Consider the following 15,595-nt stretch of genomic DNA (forward strand, 5'->3'; position numbering starts at 1 on the left):
ACACATTCATTCTTCTTTCAACGAGTCTTGCCATTTATATAGAAAAGACACCATAGGGAAAGATTTCAGGGGTCATACGATATAAGGAAAGAATACCATATAGTCTAGTTACCAGTTCTTGGGAGCAGAAACCGAGGAAATATCTATTAGGTGGAAGTGAAACAGCGTTAGGGTAAGGCTAATGGGTCAAGTGATGATAAGTATGTTGATTTTGTCGACATGTGGAATTATAATCCCATCGAAAGATTCAGGAAAAATATGGAGATTTTCAGAAAGAGAAATGGTCAGAATATGACTTTTAGAGGCACTAGCAGATTTAGGTCTTCCGGACGCTCTTGCATTCGCTCCTTCTGAGAGTTACCACACTCCTAAGTAAGTATGTACTCCTGTCTACCACACCTCACCTCAACACTATCACCACTAGCTCCCTCTCTGGCCACTCTTCATACCTATCATGTTACTGGCGCAGCCTTCCCGCTTAACTAAATAGTGTGTTTTCCGGAGATATATATTCCCTAAGCAGCCAACCATTTCAACAGTGCCAAGGAAATTAATGAATTATCGTCAAATATGTATGGGGGTTAGTGATCGTGCTGAAGTCAATATACTCGCCATGGCTATAGACTCTGAGGAACAGATAGACATAAGCGCCATTTTATGGTATAAATGATATTTGACTAGGTTGTAACTGCCCTCCCAAGTGAAATATGATGGAGTAGAATCACTGTCAATAACTAGTACTGTAATCTGAGTAGGGTTTATATCTATCCTGGATATCCCTCCATCTATCCATCTGGTCTTCAGAAAAGGTAGCGTCCCTTGGGGGAAGCACAAGCATGGCTGCACGCTTTGTGTTTGTCTTCCAGAATGTAAAAACACATGAATTTCCGTTGTCGAGTAAAATATCTGACCGCGAAATAAATGACAACAGAGCAAGTGCTCCTGTGTGGCACATAGAGGTGCGCCCTGCCCAACAATGAGTATTTTTTGAAAGATGATCATCCGTTCAGTAGTTTCAGGGGCAGTATCAAATAGTGACTAGTTTTCAACGATTTCTTGTCTAATTTTGTTTGTATGGGATGTTTCTGTTCGTAACATACACTCTGTTAGTGGCTTTTGAGCAGTGTACAATGAAGAACGATTGGTCCTGCTCGTCGGATGGACTAGGGTGATGAGCTAGCCATTACCTGCTGTTGTACTAATGTAATGTGCTGTATTTACTGTAGTCTAATCTTCCTTCTCTCATCAATGCTTTCATGTTGTCTAATTGATAGTTTTGAGATGATGATTGAGTGAGTGCATACTAATTACATTTAAGAACGTGTTGTATGCATGACACATGAACTTAACACAGATATCGTGAATATGGACAAGTATGTATAGGATTATAATGACAAAGAAAATCATCAATAGTTAGTAATATTACAGTTTAAGTCCTCATGAAACATGCATATATACACTTGTGGTCAGATATTTCGCACTTAATCACGCTAAAATATCCACAGTGTTACGACAGGTGGCTAATTCTTCGGAATTCTGATATTTCAGTTAAAATCACAAATTCTCAGGAACATCAAAAGGACATAAACACGCATATTTCAGTTGTCTTTCCGAACACCAACTGAAGCCCAGACCGATGACTGTATCGAGGAGTGAATATAATACGCAGAAATTCCATGCAAGTGGCTCAAATGGAGTTTCACAAAATTGTGTGTGATACACAGGCAAATATTCTATCTTAACGTCATAACTTTCATATTTTCTTGAAAAAAATAACATATTCTCTACATCTACGGACAGGCAAACATTTTTTAAACTCGTGTGTAAACAACGCTACGAGATCAAAAGATAGGATCAGGTCTGAGATTCACAGTTACAACTGTATAAACCTGTAACAGTCTCAAAGTATTATACTAAGATACATCTGCAAGACAACCTCAGCAATCACCCTTGGTGCACCTACAGGAAACATGTTTATAACCTCTGCAGTGGCCACTAATATCCCGTTGTTGTGCGTGATTTGACTTTGGTAAACAGTCATCGTGGCTAGGCTTCGTCTGGCTCTTCATAAACTGACTGCCAGTGACGCCAGCAGTAGTTTGTGTGGTTTAGCGTTTTTTTAGCTTAAAGCTTTTGCTACATTTATTGTGGCTTTTGAGAATACAGCCTCTTTAAAACTTAGTGTTTACAAATGATGGGGACTTCATTGTAAATGTTGCCAGGCGTGCGTGTTAAGATTGACCCACGTATTTAGTTTGGGTCTCAGGTGACGGTCTGGCCGGGATGCTCAGATCCTTTACTCATATTAACCGATAACACAAGACGATGTTTCAGTCCACTGACGTTTCAAAAAGACTGTCATGAATTAGGTGTGAAGTAGTTTCAGAATCGTTAACAGAAATCAGCTGACATCTATACATCCTTCATCCGATTATTACATTCCAATCATTTTTGTTCCAGTGAAAATGAAATCAATATTATGATCATTAAGTTGTAATGGCATATTCCCTCTTGTTCCTGTAGCTTGATCCAAGAAAGCTGCCGTTCTATAATCCTGTAATGCAGGAGCCGTGGAAAGGTTACCCATATCCCATACCCAGGCGGTACGTAAAAACTGGTACAGTTTGTGGTAGGTTGACTTTTCTTCCAGACTTACGCATATTTGTTCGACCCCGCCCTGTTTGTTGCTACATAGTATCGATTTTTTGGGTTCATTCAGGTAGAGGGTTAGGCTCCTGAGACAGGTATATAAGACGTGGTCACAACAGCCACCAGCAGACAGCTCCTCCCTCCAGTGTCAACATGAACGCTCTGGTAAGTCCCGTCTTACTAATACTTTGGTTTTACAGAGATTTGAAATAATGCACGACATTGTAGGCACATATCAGTGGTTACTATGTTATAATGCTCTAGTAGTTTATGAGGATTATTATTAAAAGATAACTCTAATCATTGCAGACAGTGCTTTCTCTTGCTGCCGTTGCTGTGTGCAGCGTGGCTCAGATGCCATGGTATCCAGGACTCTATGGTGCGTACCCCGGTCTCCACCCATGGTTCAGAAGTGGTATGCCACTCATCCCACAAGCCACCATGAAGGCTATGGGTCCCGTACCTATGGCTTATAACATGGCTCCCATCGCCGCTATGGCACCTATCTACTCCCAATATGGTGCTCAGAACGAGTTCGGTCAGTATTCCTTCGGCTACAACGCTGGTCTCAGCGCTCGCAATGAGATGCGTGACGTCTTCGGCAATGTGCGCGGCTCATACAACTACCTGGACACCGACGGCAAAGTGCAGACCCAGCAATACGTGTCTGATGCCCTGGGCTACCGTGTGGCCGGCACAAACCTGCCTGAGTACACTCCGGAGGTCGCCGCCGCTAGGGCCGCCCACCAGGCAGCTCACAAAGAGGCTGCAGCTGCCACCTCTGTCGCTCCCACGACTCCCTAAAGGGGTTGTGCTATGGCCGCCTTTGATTCCCACCTTACCTATACCTACGCTGCAGCTCCTGGCATCACCACCTACGCAGCTTCGTATTTTCCTACCCTCTGTACGTCCGTAGCCTTTCTCCTTGTATTTCAGAACCCATTCTAAGCTGTCTCTTACCGCAGGGAAGAAGCGTTGTTGAACAGCCACGGTCCCTGTGTCTCCTCCTACCTGGTCTAGGTGTGTAGAGCACTTGTCATAGAGAACTGAACCTCTTATCGAAACAGATGCACCTCTGGTGACAAGAGTATCCAAATCAAAGTGTAAAAGAACTGTGTGAAGAAGACTTAGTCATCATAAGAGTATCAGACTTAATACCAAGTGTTGACATGCCCTTATGACCAAGCACGAATATCATGTTGGCCAGATATGGTAATATATCAGATTTTTTGGTAAATAAAAGATTATCGATATACTTTCCTTGTTTTTATCAACCACGAACTAACAGGTTAGATATACATATGTCTATGAATTATTTATAAATTGATTAGATTTTGATCATACAGATGTATATTGTCATCATTATTCACTGACCATTTCAGGAAATACTATAGTGGATATTATTTCATAGGTAGGAGTCATTCTTGTTTCTTCCAAACAGTCTTGAGATGATAATCGACCAAAGGTCATACTCAGTAAATAGAAAGACACGAGAAAGTTAAAGTTTCAGAAGTTAGTACTGAAGGCAGAGAAGAGGGTAGTTATCTGGTTACTATCGGCCACAGAGTGTCGAAGTAGTCTTGCTACATGGCGTACACAAACAAGCAGCCAGTTCTTGGGAGCAAAAGCCGAAGTAATACTTATTCAAGTTTGTGATGAACCGCACAACACTGGCGAAAAGCAAGTGGGTCGAGTTTTTGAGGTCAAATTCGGAGCCGATGACTCTAGTTCCTTTGAAGCCCGACACTGGCCAGGAAGGAAGGATACACAGAACGTGCCAAGACTTGAGGAGGAGCAGGTCTTCACGGAAGGACGAATCAGTTCAATTGATAGCGGTAACTTTTCATAGGAGAAACTCTTGGCATCTGAAAAGGACCCCAAGTTGTCGTAAGAAGAAGTGAGTTATTTATGAAGTGTTGGATTTCTGAGACATAAGCCGTCACTGATGTTAACTGTGTTGAGTGGTGGAATGTCAGCGCCATCAAAAGACGTAGGAAAGATGTTGAGAGGTTTTAAAAGCGAGATGTGGTCAGAAGTTATGTGTTAATGGGCATCAAACTTTATGTTTTCTCTTCCCTACTGGGAAACCACGACCAAATCTTAGTTTACAAAGGCAGCCGATACATGGCAAGATGTAGGCAGAGAAGACAACTAGCACTGGGATCTGAGTAGGGTTTACAGTGACCCTGGACATCCCACTAGCCACCTATTCTCCAAATAGAAAAAGGTAGCAGAGGCGCAGTCTACGCTGTGGCCTTCCAGAATGTACACATGCTTGACTTTCCGGTGTCGAGCGAAGTATCTGACCTGCGAAATAAATGACAGGGTAAGTGAGACTGCGCAAGTGTTGCGTGTAGGGAATAAACGCTACCCAGCAGGTCATATTCTTCTCTAGAAGATCAGTTGCTCTGTGGGTTCTGGAGCGATTCTATATATTGAGAAGTTCAGCACTTTCTTTTGTTTTCTTACCAGTCTTCAATTGTGTGGGATCTGTTAGAGGCTTCTGGGTGAGTTTCGTACTGAGTAAGGCTGAAGAGCGATGGGTCTTACTCCTTATGGCTGCAGGTGATGCCAGCCCTATCGTTGTTTACTGTGTGTTCCAGTACGTCGGTCTGTCCATCCACTCATCCCAGATCTGCAGACGCGGTGAAGAAGTCACCAGACGCATATGACAATTTACCCCAGTACGTGAGTTGTCGTAAATTCATCTAAAATCTCGGCAGAGTAGAATTTGCTGGTTGCTGGGGTGAGCTATTTTCGTGAAGAAAATACTTTCCTGTTGAGCAGAGAAGGCCGTGCCGGCAAAATGGAGGTATGGGAAAGTGGGAGGGCGAATGGTTGGCACGACTGAACAGTGCCATCTGTCGTTCACGGTGAGGTGGCCAGTGAGGGAGGGTGTGGTGGCCAGATTGAGAGGGCGTATCGGTGGTAGTGAGGGAGGGTGTGGTGGCCAGATGGAGAGGGCGTGGCGGTAGTGGTGAGGGAGGGTGTGGTGGCCAGATGGAGAGGGCGTGGTGGTGGTGGTAAGGGAGGGTGTGGTGGCCCTCCACAATATGGAGCAGACAAGGGACCCGGAGGGCTTGAATCAATTAGTTTTTATCATAATGTTTTATATCTATCATAATTTAGCCTCCCTTCTCTTATAACGTTTTATATTAATAATAATCTAGTCTTGCTAATCTCTTCTTTACGTCCATGTTGTTTGATATCATAGAGAAAAAGGTAATGAATGAGAGTATATTTCATTCTCGAATAATTGACTTATGATGTAAAGTTTCTGAGAAAGTGTAGCTAATACAGCGAATCCCTTCAGCTACGTCCAGAAAACCTCGTTAAATAAGTGATATAAAATCAAACAGATACCGTGAGAGGACACTTCACTTGGTGTAAATGGTATATGTATATTTGGCATTAAGAATGACGGCAAATATCATCATTAGCCAATGAGATTACAGTTCAAGTCTTCATGAAGCATACATTAAGCATGTTGGTGGACATTTGTTTTTCGCCCTCGATATTCCGCACCTGATCACGCTGAATGTCTGTCGCGTTACGACAGGTCACCTATTTGGCAATGTCACATATTTTGCTTGACAACGTTTACAACCTCTTCATCAGCCTCTTATATCCCGTTATTGAGCGTGTTTTAACGTTGGTAGACTGTTACCGTGGCTAGGCTTCGTCTGGCTCATTATAAACTGTCTGTCAACGATGCTAGCAGCGGTTTGTGTGCCCAAAAGCTGTGGCTAAACTTGATATGGTTGTGAAAATGTCACAAAAACTGAGCTTTGTAAAACTGCTGTTCCTAAAGGAGGTCTGCGTATACACATTAACTGTGAATGTTGCCGTGCGTGCAAGTTAAGGCTGCCCTACAGATATAGTTGAGGGGCCCAGGTGAGGGTCAGAGCGGGAAGCTCGGCTGAAGGTTCCGCCTCACATTACCTCATAACACAAGACTGTGTCTCAGTCCCCTTACGTCTCAACCAGACGCTGATGCATTTAGTGAGACGTAAGTCCGTGGATTTTACCTAATACCAGCTAACATCTAGATGTGCTACATTCAATTGGTAGTATATATCAATGATGTCTTTTCCAAGTTTCTTTTCCAACAGACTGAATATTTATATATGATTATTGAAATTAGAAAAATGAGTAAAAGCAATAGGGCCATTGGGGCTGGAACCCAAAAATTTGCCCCAATAAACTCATAGTACATGAGCCGTGAAAACGCTACCTGGAACCCATAGGATCAAAAAAAAAAAAGGGATCAGTTTCCGCAGGTCAACCGTCATCCCATCCTTACGTAAATTTATACAGACTCCACCCAAAATGTTGTTATACTTTTTAATGATCATCCAGGTGCGGGGTATGGATGTCCTTACTGGTATATAAGACGCGGTCACAGCGGCCACCAGCAGACAGCTCCTCCCTCCTGTGTCAACATGAACGCTCTGGTGAGTACCACTTTACTCTTACGTTAGTTTACAGAAGTTTGAAAGAAAGTACACCAGAGCAGGCACATAATGATATTCATATGATTCACTTGAATTATCTTATATGGCACACTACTAAAACGAATATCAACTGTTATCATTGCAGACGGTGTTTTCTCTTGCGGTTGTTGCTGTGTGCAGCGGTGCCCAGCTGCCATGGTTTCCAGGAATGTATGGCGCGTACCCCGGTCTCCACCCATGGTACAGGAGTGGTATGCCACTCATGCCTCAACCCACCATGAAGGCTATGGCTCCCGGTCCTATGGCTTATAACATGGCTCCCTTCGCCGCTATGGCACCTATCTACTCCCAGTATGGTGCTCAGAATGAGTTTGGTCAGTATTCCTTCGGCTACAACGCTGGTCTCAGCGCCCGCAATGAGATGCGTGACGCCTTCGGCAATGTGCGAGGCTCATACAACTACCTGGACACCGACGGTAAGGTGCAGACCCAGCACTACGTAGCCGATGCCCTGGGCTACCGTGTGTCCGGCACCAACCTGCCTGAGGCTCCCGCCCCAGCTACCCCTCAGTATACTCCAGAGGTCGCCGCCGCTAGGGCCGCCCACCAGGCAGCTCACAACGAGGCTTCAGCTGCCACCTCTGCCGCTCCCACAACTCCTTAGAGAAGCTGCGTTAAAGCCGCCTTTGACTCACGTCTTCCCTAACCACTCTGCAGCTCCTGACATCACCGACTACAATAGTTCTTCCAGCCTCAGATTCGCCGTCATCGCTCCTGTAGCCGTCCTTAGGCCACCCATCATTACTTTTGAACCTCAGTCAAGCTGTCTTCTACCGCAGGGAACCTCAAGAGCCACGTTCCCTGTTTCTTCTGCTACCTTGTCTAGATGTGTAGAGCACCTGTCATGGAGGTTTGATGTGTGATTGATACAAACTCAACACTGTAGACTAATTGACTTATATGAACGACCAGGTCAAACTATATAAGAATTAGGAGATGAAAGTTTTATTCATCGTGAAAGTATCAGTCATCATGAAAGTATCAGACTTTGTATCAGGTGCTGACACACTAGCAGGTTTATCACATCGTGTTGATCACGCTCGATGATATATTAGATTTCCTTGATAAATAAAAGATTATCGATATACTTTCCTTGATTTTATCCACCTCGAACTTACAAGTAACATGTTTTTATTTTCATCCACCTCGAATTAACAAGTAACATGTTTTTATAACATCTTTTTTGATGTGAGTGAGATCGGATTATGAAAATATAAACTGCCAACATTAGTAAAGAGACACAATACTTGATATTTTGTATCATGCACACCTGTCTTTACTGTTTCCTCTAAAAGTTCTTGGGAAGTTTATCTACGAAAAGACATTACTCGTTGTCCGGGAAAGACATGAGGGTGTAAAGAGTTATAGGTCTGAGCGTTGCAGATCGACCCATTTTCTTGTTGCCAACTGCCATATATAGAAGGAAGTAGCATAGCTCGGTGGCGGGGGGGACACACACATGCTGCCAGTTCTTGGGAGCAGATACCGAAGTTAGGAATGCAAAAGAGGAAGCGAAACTAACACAAGCGTATGGCAAGTTGGTTTAGTTTTTAGGTCACATTGGAAAGTGTAGATGATAAGTCAGATATACTTTGGACTCCACACTGTAAAGTAAGTGGATTAAGCGAGAATCTCTGTGGATGTGAGAGCAGATCTTTTATACAAGCAGGAATTAATGTCATGTATCATCGATGTGATTGTTTCTCGAGAGATTTTTCGGCAGCTGAAGCGGACCCAAAGTTTAGAGGAAGGAGTTTTGATTACATGTTACGATGGTACTGTGAATGTCTACTGTGTTGAATCACAGCGTCATCAAAGGACATGGAAACATTTACGGACACACGAGAGCAGAAAGTCCCCGTTTTAGAGGCATTCAACATAAGTACGCACCGTGTGGTGTATTGGCAAATCTTGACGAAATCTTAGTGTATAGAGGTAGTTGAAACGAGGAGAGGCACTGATCGAGATAAAGAAGATGGAGCCAAGCCATCATCGAAAATATGATACTGGAATTTGTGTGTGTTGAAACCTCCACACATGCCATCGAACGAGGATCCGAATCTGCTAGTGTTAACAATGAGTTTCAGAACTGATATTGTTTCTCCGTTAATCTTGTAGCGCTGTTTAGACGTGATCCTGATTCTCCCATTGTACTTTGATGTCAATATTGAATCACGTACACTGCTAAGAATTGCATGTTGCTGTGGACGTTTTTTCATAAGACTTCATCTGAATTACTAAAATGGAAATTCACGACGAGAATATTGTGACCTGTCTGGGTGTTTGTTAGCATAAGGAAGGAAACATGATAAAAAAGCTTCCATATCAGACCTGTCTTGGTGCTTGTTAGCATCAGGAAGGAAACATGATAAAAAAAAAAAAAGCTTCCATGTCATTTTGGTATTCTTCGACGTGTCTGGAAAACTTTGTGTTCGTACCTTCTGGAACACAAGGTGTGGCTTGTACCTCAGCTAATGTTCTCTGCTGGGAGGTTTACCAATAAGAGTAGCGAGATCTCCAAGCCTACCACAAACCACACTCAGTTTCAAGTGTGGACCATCCATAATGACCAGGATTTATGATCTTCGACGCCAGTATTCATGCGTAACTCATCTGCTCGATTTCGTTAATGATACAATTGACATGAATGGTGAGGTAAGACGGTTCTGTTTATTCCTGGAACTCCAGTTGTCTTTTGTTGGGTTATGGAAGTCAGTCATTTGCCTTAATGGTTCGTCCACCGTTGTCACAATGTCCTCTATACAAAGGAGTCTCAATGATGCAAATATCTCATGGGTGAAGTACATCGGGATGTAGTACAACAGAGTGTACATCAACGGGGTGTGTTACAGCAGGATGTATCGTAATTGCGTATAATACAACAGGGTGTAACAATCCTGGGTGTACAGAGTTAGGGGAGATTGTATTTGGGTATTGTACATCAATTTCTTACGAATATCATTCATGGCATGTATACTTGTATATCTTCATAGTAAGGCACTACTGCTGAGTATAGTTAAACTGGGTGCGGCAGGCTGAAGTAGGTGTGCGGGATGGTGAGAAGGATTTTGAAGATCATTAACGAAAATGAACAAGTATTAGCCCATATCAATACATCTTTGTTTATCATATTCTAATAATGTTTCTGTGTCTCCGAAATGATCGTTTGTATATTGGTGCGAGAGGTAGAACAGAATGGAATCAATACAATCATCAGTTTGTTATAACGTCTTTTCTCTGAGGTGTAGTGGCTGAATCTCCAATTATTCGCCCAGCTAAACTTGCAGTGTAGGAGCTGTGAAAAGGTTACTTGGGTCCCATAGGATAAGAAAAAACTGGAACAGTTTACGCACATCGACCGTCATACCCCACTTACGTAAATTCATTCAGACCCCGCCCTTAACACTGTAGTATCTTTTTATGATCAGCCAGGTGTAAGGGGTAGGTGGTTAGGATGTCCTCGCTAGTATATAAGACGTGGTCACAGCGGCCACCAGCAGACAGCTTCACTCTTCTGTGTCAACATGAACGCTCTGGTAAGCTACATCTCACGAATACTCCAGTTTTCAGATATTCAAAAGAACACACACTAGAACAGACCTACTGTGATGATATTTATATGAATCACTTCAAATATTTGATGTGAGATAATGTTAGAATAAATATGAACTGTTATCATTACAGACAGTGGTTACTCTTGCGGCCGTTGCTGCGTGCAGCGGTGCCCAGCTGCCATGGTATCCAGGACTTTATGGTGCGCACCCCGGTCTCCATCCATGGTACAGAAGTGGTATGCCACTCATGCCTCAACCCACCATGAAGGCTATGGCTCCCATGCCTATGGCTTATAACATGGCTCCCATCGCCGCTATGGCACCTATCTACTCCCAGTATGGTGCTCAGAACGAGTTCGGTCAGTATTCCTTCGGCTACAACGCTGGTCTCAGCGCCCGCAATGAGATGCGTGACGCCTTCGGCAATGTGCGTGGCTCATACAACTACCTGGACGCCGACGGTAAGGTGCAGACCCAGCAATACGTGTCTGATGCCCTGGGCTACCGCGTGTCCGGCACCAACCTGCCTGAGTACACCCCAGAGGTCGCCGCCGCTAGGGCCGCCCACCAGGCAGCTCACAAAGAAGCTGCAGCTGCCACCTCTGCCGCTCCCACAACTCCTTAGAGAAGCTGCGTTTAAGCCGCCTGTGTCTCCCGTCCTGCCTGCTTACACTGAAGCTCCTGACATCACCGACTTCAATAGTTCTTCCAGTCTCAGTTCGTCGTCACCGCCCCTGTCGCTGTCCGTAGCTTTCCTATCATTATTTTTGAACGTAATTCAAGCTGTCTCCTACGGCAGGGAACAAGCCACCTCAAGAGCCTCGGTCCCTGTGTCTCCTGCTACCTGGTCTAGGTGTGTAGAGCACCTGTCATGAAGGACTTCATCCATGACTGAAGCAATTATCACACTGGACGATAAATGATGTACAAGAATGATCTAGTTATCATAAGAGTATCCAACTTCATACCAAGTGTTGCCACACCTTTATGACCAAGCAGATATCACAAGATCATGTTGACCTAAGTCGATGCTGTATTAAATTTCTTTTTATAAATAAATGTTTATCGATATACTTTACTTGTTTCTAACAACCTGGATGTAAGCGGTAATATGTTTCTTTAAGTGATTTTTGATATGAGTGAGTTTTAGATCATGTTAATATAAACAGACTACATCGCTTACTGGTTTGCTTAACACAAACATCATGTTTCTTATCTTCTACCCCACTTATCAGTGTAGATCTACAGTTCCCTACCTCCAAAAATTCATGAGATGTGTAACTAAAGAAGACATATTAAGTGTATAAGAAAGACATGAGAAAGCAAAGAGTTACAGATGTTAGTTTTTGTAGAGCAATGTCGTCCCATTTTTATTTTACCAACTGCCATATAGTGTGAGGTACTGTAGGGATGTGGTGTGGGCATACAAACAAAACACGGAATATCTGTAGAAGAGGAAATGAAACCGAACGCTAACGTAAGGCAAATGCTAAGATCTGAAGTCCTACTGGGAGAATTCATAAGTTGGATTACTTTGGACTCGACTCTCTTAAGTAATGAACAGAACAGGAAGCTTTCAAGATATAACTCCATGTCTTTATATAAGGACGAATCAGTCCCCTGTTATAATCAACGCAACTGTTCAGAAGAGATTTTTCAGTAGCTGGAGAGAACTCATGGTTATTTGAAGGAAAATTGATTTATTGGGTTTCTGATAGAGACTAGATGAGACTCTTATATCCTACCCTGATTATTGTGTTGAATTACAATGCCATCAGAAGATATGAAAATGTGATCAAAGGTTTTAGAAAAGAGAACCGGCAAGAAGTAAGTTGCGTCTGAAAGACATTACATTTAGGTCGGTGTCGTCTCATATAAAGGAAAACCTTAACCAAATCTGTCTTTATAGAGACAGATGAAAGGAGGCGAGATGTACATTGTGATCAAGATGAACTGAGTTGAATACCCGAGTTTACCTTTGGTTTATGTTAAACCTGAATACCCTGCTTCCCATCCCGCATTCCTTTTTTTCTTTTTATCTGCCACAACCAGATTAGATCATACACACTTAGTAATGTCATAGTATGAAGTACTGTAGGCAATCATGCCAATTAGTTATATTTCTAAGACAAAGACTTATTAACCAAAGAACCTTGTCCTCCTTCCCCCCCAAACTAACTCTCTACACCCAGAAGTTCTACACTATGTTGTATGATGCACCAGTGTAATACATTCTGTTGCCATACACCCAGATATGATACATTCCGCTGCTGTACACCCATATATACCTCAACCATGATATACTTCCATCATTTCCATTACTGTGTATAGAGGACATTGAGACAACAATGGGCGAGCCATTGCGGCAAATGGCTTACGATACAAGACATAAAAGGCCTTAGAGTTCCATCACGAAACAGAACAGCGTTGCTCCACCATACAGGTTAATTGTGTCATAAAAGATATCGAATAGATTACCTACCCAAGAATACTGGCGTCAATTGTCATGATGCAGGAATGTAGTTTGTATTAATCCTTATTACCCAGTTGCCCATCTGGCACCCTCCCAGTGTAGGCAACAGTAGAGATACACACCACACCTGTGTACTACAGAAGTCACAAACATATGGATTTTTGACGTACCAAAAAGAATACCAAACTGACATGAAAACTTTTATATCATGTTCCCCTCCTGAGACCAACAGATGTCCAGACCAATCCCAGTATTATTCTGTTGAAATACCATTTCATAAACTTGGATAAATTGTCATAAGAATGTTCGCAGTAAAATGCAGTGCTTACAGTGTACATCTTAAAATCTGTTCTTTACTGAAAAAGAATAAAAACACGGCCATACCCGTTCCATCTCAGGCCACCACATTTTTTCCCCTCTCCATACTTATCATATAGTCAGCCTAGCATGACACCCATCAGCAAAATAGTTTATCGAAAGTATGTCACCTCAACAGCAAGCAATGTCGATCCTGCCAAAGGATTGTATGAATCATTATTGACTAAAGACTTAACGCCGTTTGCCAAAATAACGCTAATTGTAATATCAACCTGGTCTTATAAAGTACAACTGAGTTTTATGTTCTTAGATTTACCAACCCTGTAAAGATTTGAAATGATGGAGGCACAAAATGATTATCATGATACTGATATTGCTTACCACTTTGAGTAGCTTATCAGTACATGATAATCACTGATAAGTACAAGAAAAATGTTATATGAATTAACAGTACTTCCATAAATATGTAAATCCACACGGACCCCACCCTTCATTTTTTATCATCCAGGTAAAGTTTTCGGCAGCTCCCGCTGGTATATAAGACGTGGGCACAGGAGCCACCAGCAGACAGCTCCTCCCTCCTGTGTCAACATGAACGCTCTGGTAAGTTCCTTCTTACTAACTGTATATTTTCTATATGATAGAATCTACGCCTGAGAAGTTAACATGCTGAAGAACTTATGTGAAGTTGTTACATTATTTTACGAGTATCTATACTAAAATAAATGTCAACTGTTATCATTGCAGAAGGTGTTTACTCTTGCGGCCGTTGCTGCGTGCAGCGTGGCCCAGCTGCCATTCCATCCAGGACTCTATGGTGCGTACCCCGGTCTCCACCCATGGTACAGGAGTGGTATGCCACTCATCCCACAACCCACCATGAAGGCTATGGCTCCCATACCTGGTCCTTACAACATGGCTCCCTTCGCCTCCATGGCACCTATCTACTCCCAGTATGGTGCTCAGAATGAATTTGGTCAGTACGCCTTCGGCTACAACGCTGGTTTCAACGCTCGTGCTGAGATGCGTGACGCCTTCGGCAATGTGCGCGGCTCATTCAACTACTTGGACGCCAACGGCCAGATGCAGTCCCAACAGTACGTGGCCGATGCCCTGGGCTTCCGTGTGGCCGGCACCAACCTGCCTGAAGCTCCCGCCCCAGCTGTCCCCGAGTACAGTCCAGAGGTCGCCGCCGCTAGGGCCGCCCACCAGGCAGCTCACGATGAGGCCACAGCTGGCACTCGCCAGAAGCGTTCCCTTATGGTCGCCCCCAACGCAACCCCTTTCCACCGCTTTTCCTATGGCTTCCCATCTCCCATGAACTTCCCCCACCCTGCCATGATGGGCTCCGCTCTTCCCTACAGTGCTGGTTTCCCCGCCTACGCCGCCGCCCCAGGCTTCATGCCCTACGCTGGTCTTCCCGCCCTCACCTACGGCTCCGCCGCCCCTGCTGCTCCACTTGACGCTGAGGTCCTCCGTGTTGAAAACAACCCAAATCACGCTGTCTCCTACCGTGTGTACTAGTGGCCAAGAGGAACCCAAATCCCGCTGTCTCCTGCTACCTGGTCTAGGCGTGTAGAGCACCTGTCATGGACGAATTACTCTAAGGATGATATATATGCAACACCGAAGACTTCTGTTGATTAAAGAAATGTCCAGATCAAACTTTAAAGAATTTGATAATGAATCTTTGGCTATCATGAGAGTATCAAATAGATATAGGAGTTGATACGCCAAACCAGGTGTTGATACGCCATTATGACCAAGCGGGTATTGCTCAAACGTGATCATGTTGACCCACCTTAATGTGATCTTTATTTTCATTGATAAATAAAGAATTTTTGATATGATTTTCTAGTTTTTCTTAAGCTCACTTTGGTTTAGAGGATATATATATATATATATATATATATATATATATATATATATATATATATATATATATATATATATATATATATATATATATATATCATGTTGATTCCTGAATGTTAGATATGGGTGTTTTAAGATGTGTGTTGGACGTCAGAGCACTGTCTGTAAAGATGGTGCTATTTAAAGATACATACACAAGACTGAATTGATGC

General features: G+C 43.2%; 5 protein-coding genes across 5 annotated transcripts in view; 4 read left to right on the forward strand and 1 right to left on the reverse strand.

The window, feature by feature from the left end:
• Nucleotides 1-15,595, forward strand: part of LOC139759112 (ras GTPase-activating-like protein IQGAP1) — a 424,460-nt gene that overhangs the window by 129,618 nt on the left and 279,247 nt on the right. The window lies entirely within an intron of this gene.
• The window catches only part of LOC139759091 (uncharacterized), a 112,507-nt gene that overhangs the window by 43,545 nt on the left and 53,367 nt on the right, over nucleotides 1-15,595 (reverse strand). The gene's annotated exons all lie outside the window — the stretch shown is intronic.
• LOC139759314 (cuticle protein 6-like) lies at nucleotides 2,789-3,893 on the forward strand. The gene is made up of 2 exons (XM_071681442.1): nucleotides 2,789-2,814; nucleotides 2,959-3,893. Exons 1-2 carry the CDS (start codon nucleotides 2,803-2,805, stop codon nucleotides 3,451-3,453), a joined length of 507 nt encoding a protein of 168 aa, XP_071537543.1. The 5' UTR covers nucleotides 2,789-2,802; the 3' UTR covers nucleotides 3,454-3,893.
• Nucleotides 7,078-8,300, forward strand: LOC139759316 (uncharacterized). The gene is made up of 2 exons (XM_071681443.1): nucleotides 7,078-7,103; nucleotides 7,249-8,300. The coding sequence occupies exons 1-2, from the start codon at nucleotides 7,092-7,094 to the stop codon at nucleotides 7,765-7,767; spliced, it is 531 nt and encodes a 176-aa protein (XP_071537544.1). The 5' UTR covers nucleotides 7,078-7,091; the 3' UTR covers nucleotides 7,768-8,300.
• Nucleotides 14,073-15,338, forward strand: LOC139759317 (uncharacterized). The gene is made up of 2 exons (XM_071681444.1): nucleotides 14,073-14,111; nucleotides 14,256-15,338. The coding sequence occupies exons 1-2, from the start codon at nucleotides 14,100-14,102 to the stop codon at nucleotides 15,030-15,032; spliced, it is 789 nt and encodes a 262-aa protein (XP_071537545.1). The 5' UTR covers nucleotides 14,073-14,099; the 3' UTR covers nucleotides 15,033-15,338.

This window comes from Panulirus ornatus, chromosome 32 (assembly GCF_036320965.1).
Source record: "Panulirus ornatus isolate Po-2019 chromosome 32, ASM3632096v1, whole genome shotgun sequence".
Taxonomy (NCBI): Eukaryota; Metazoa; Arthropoda; class Malacostraca; order Decapoda; family Palinuridae; genus Panulirus; species Panulirus ornatus.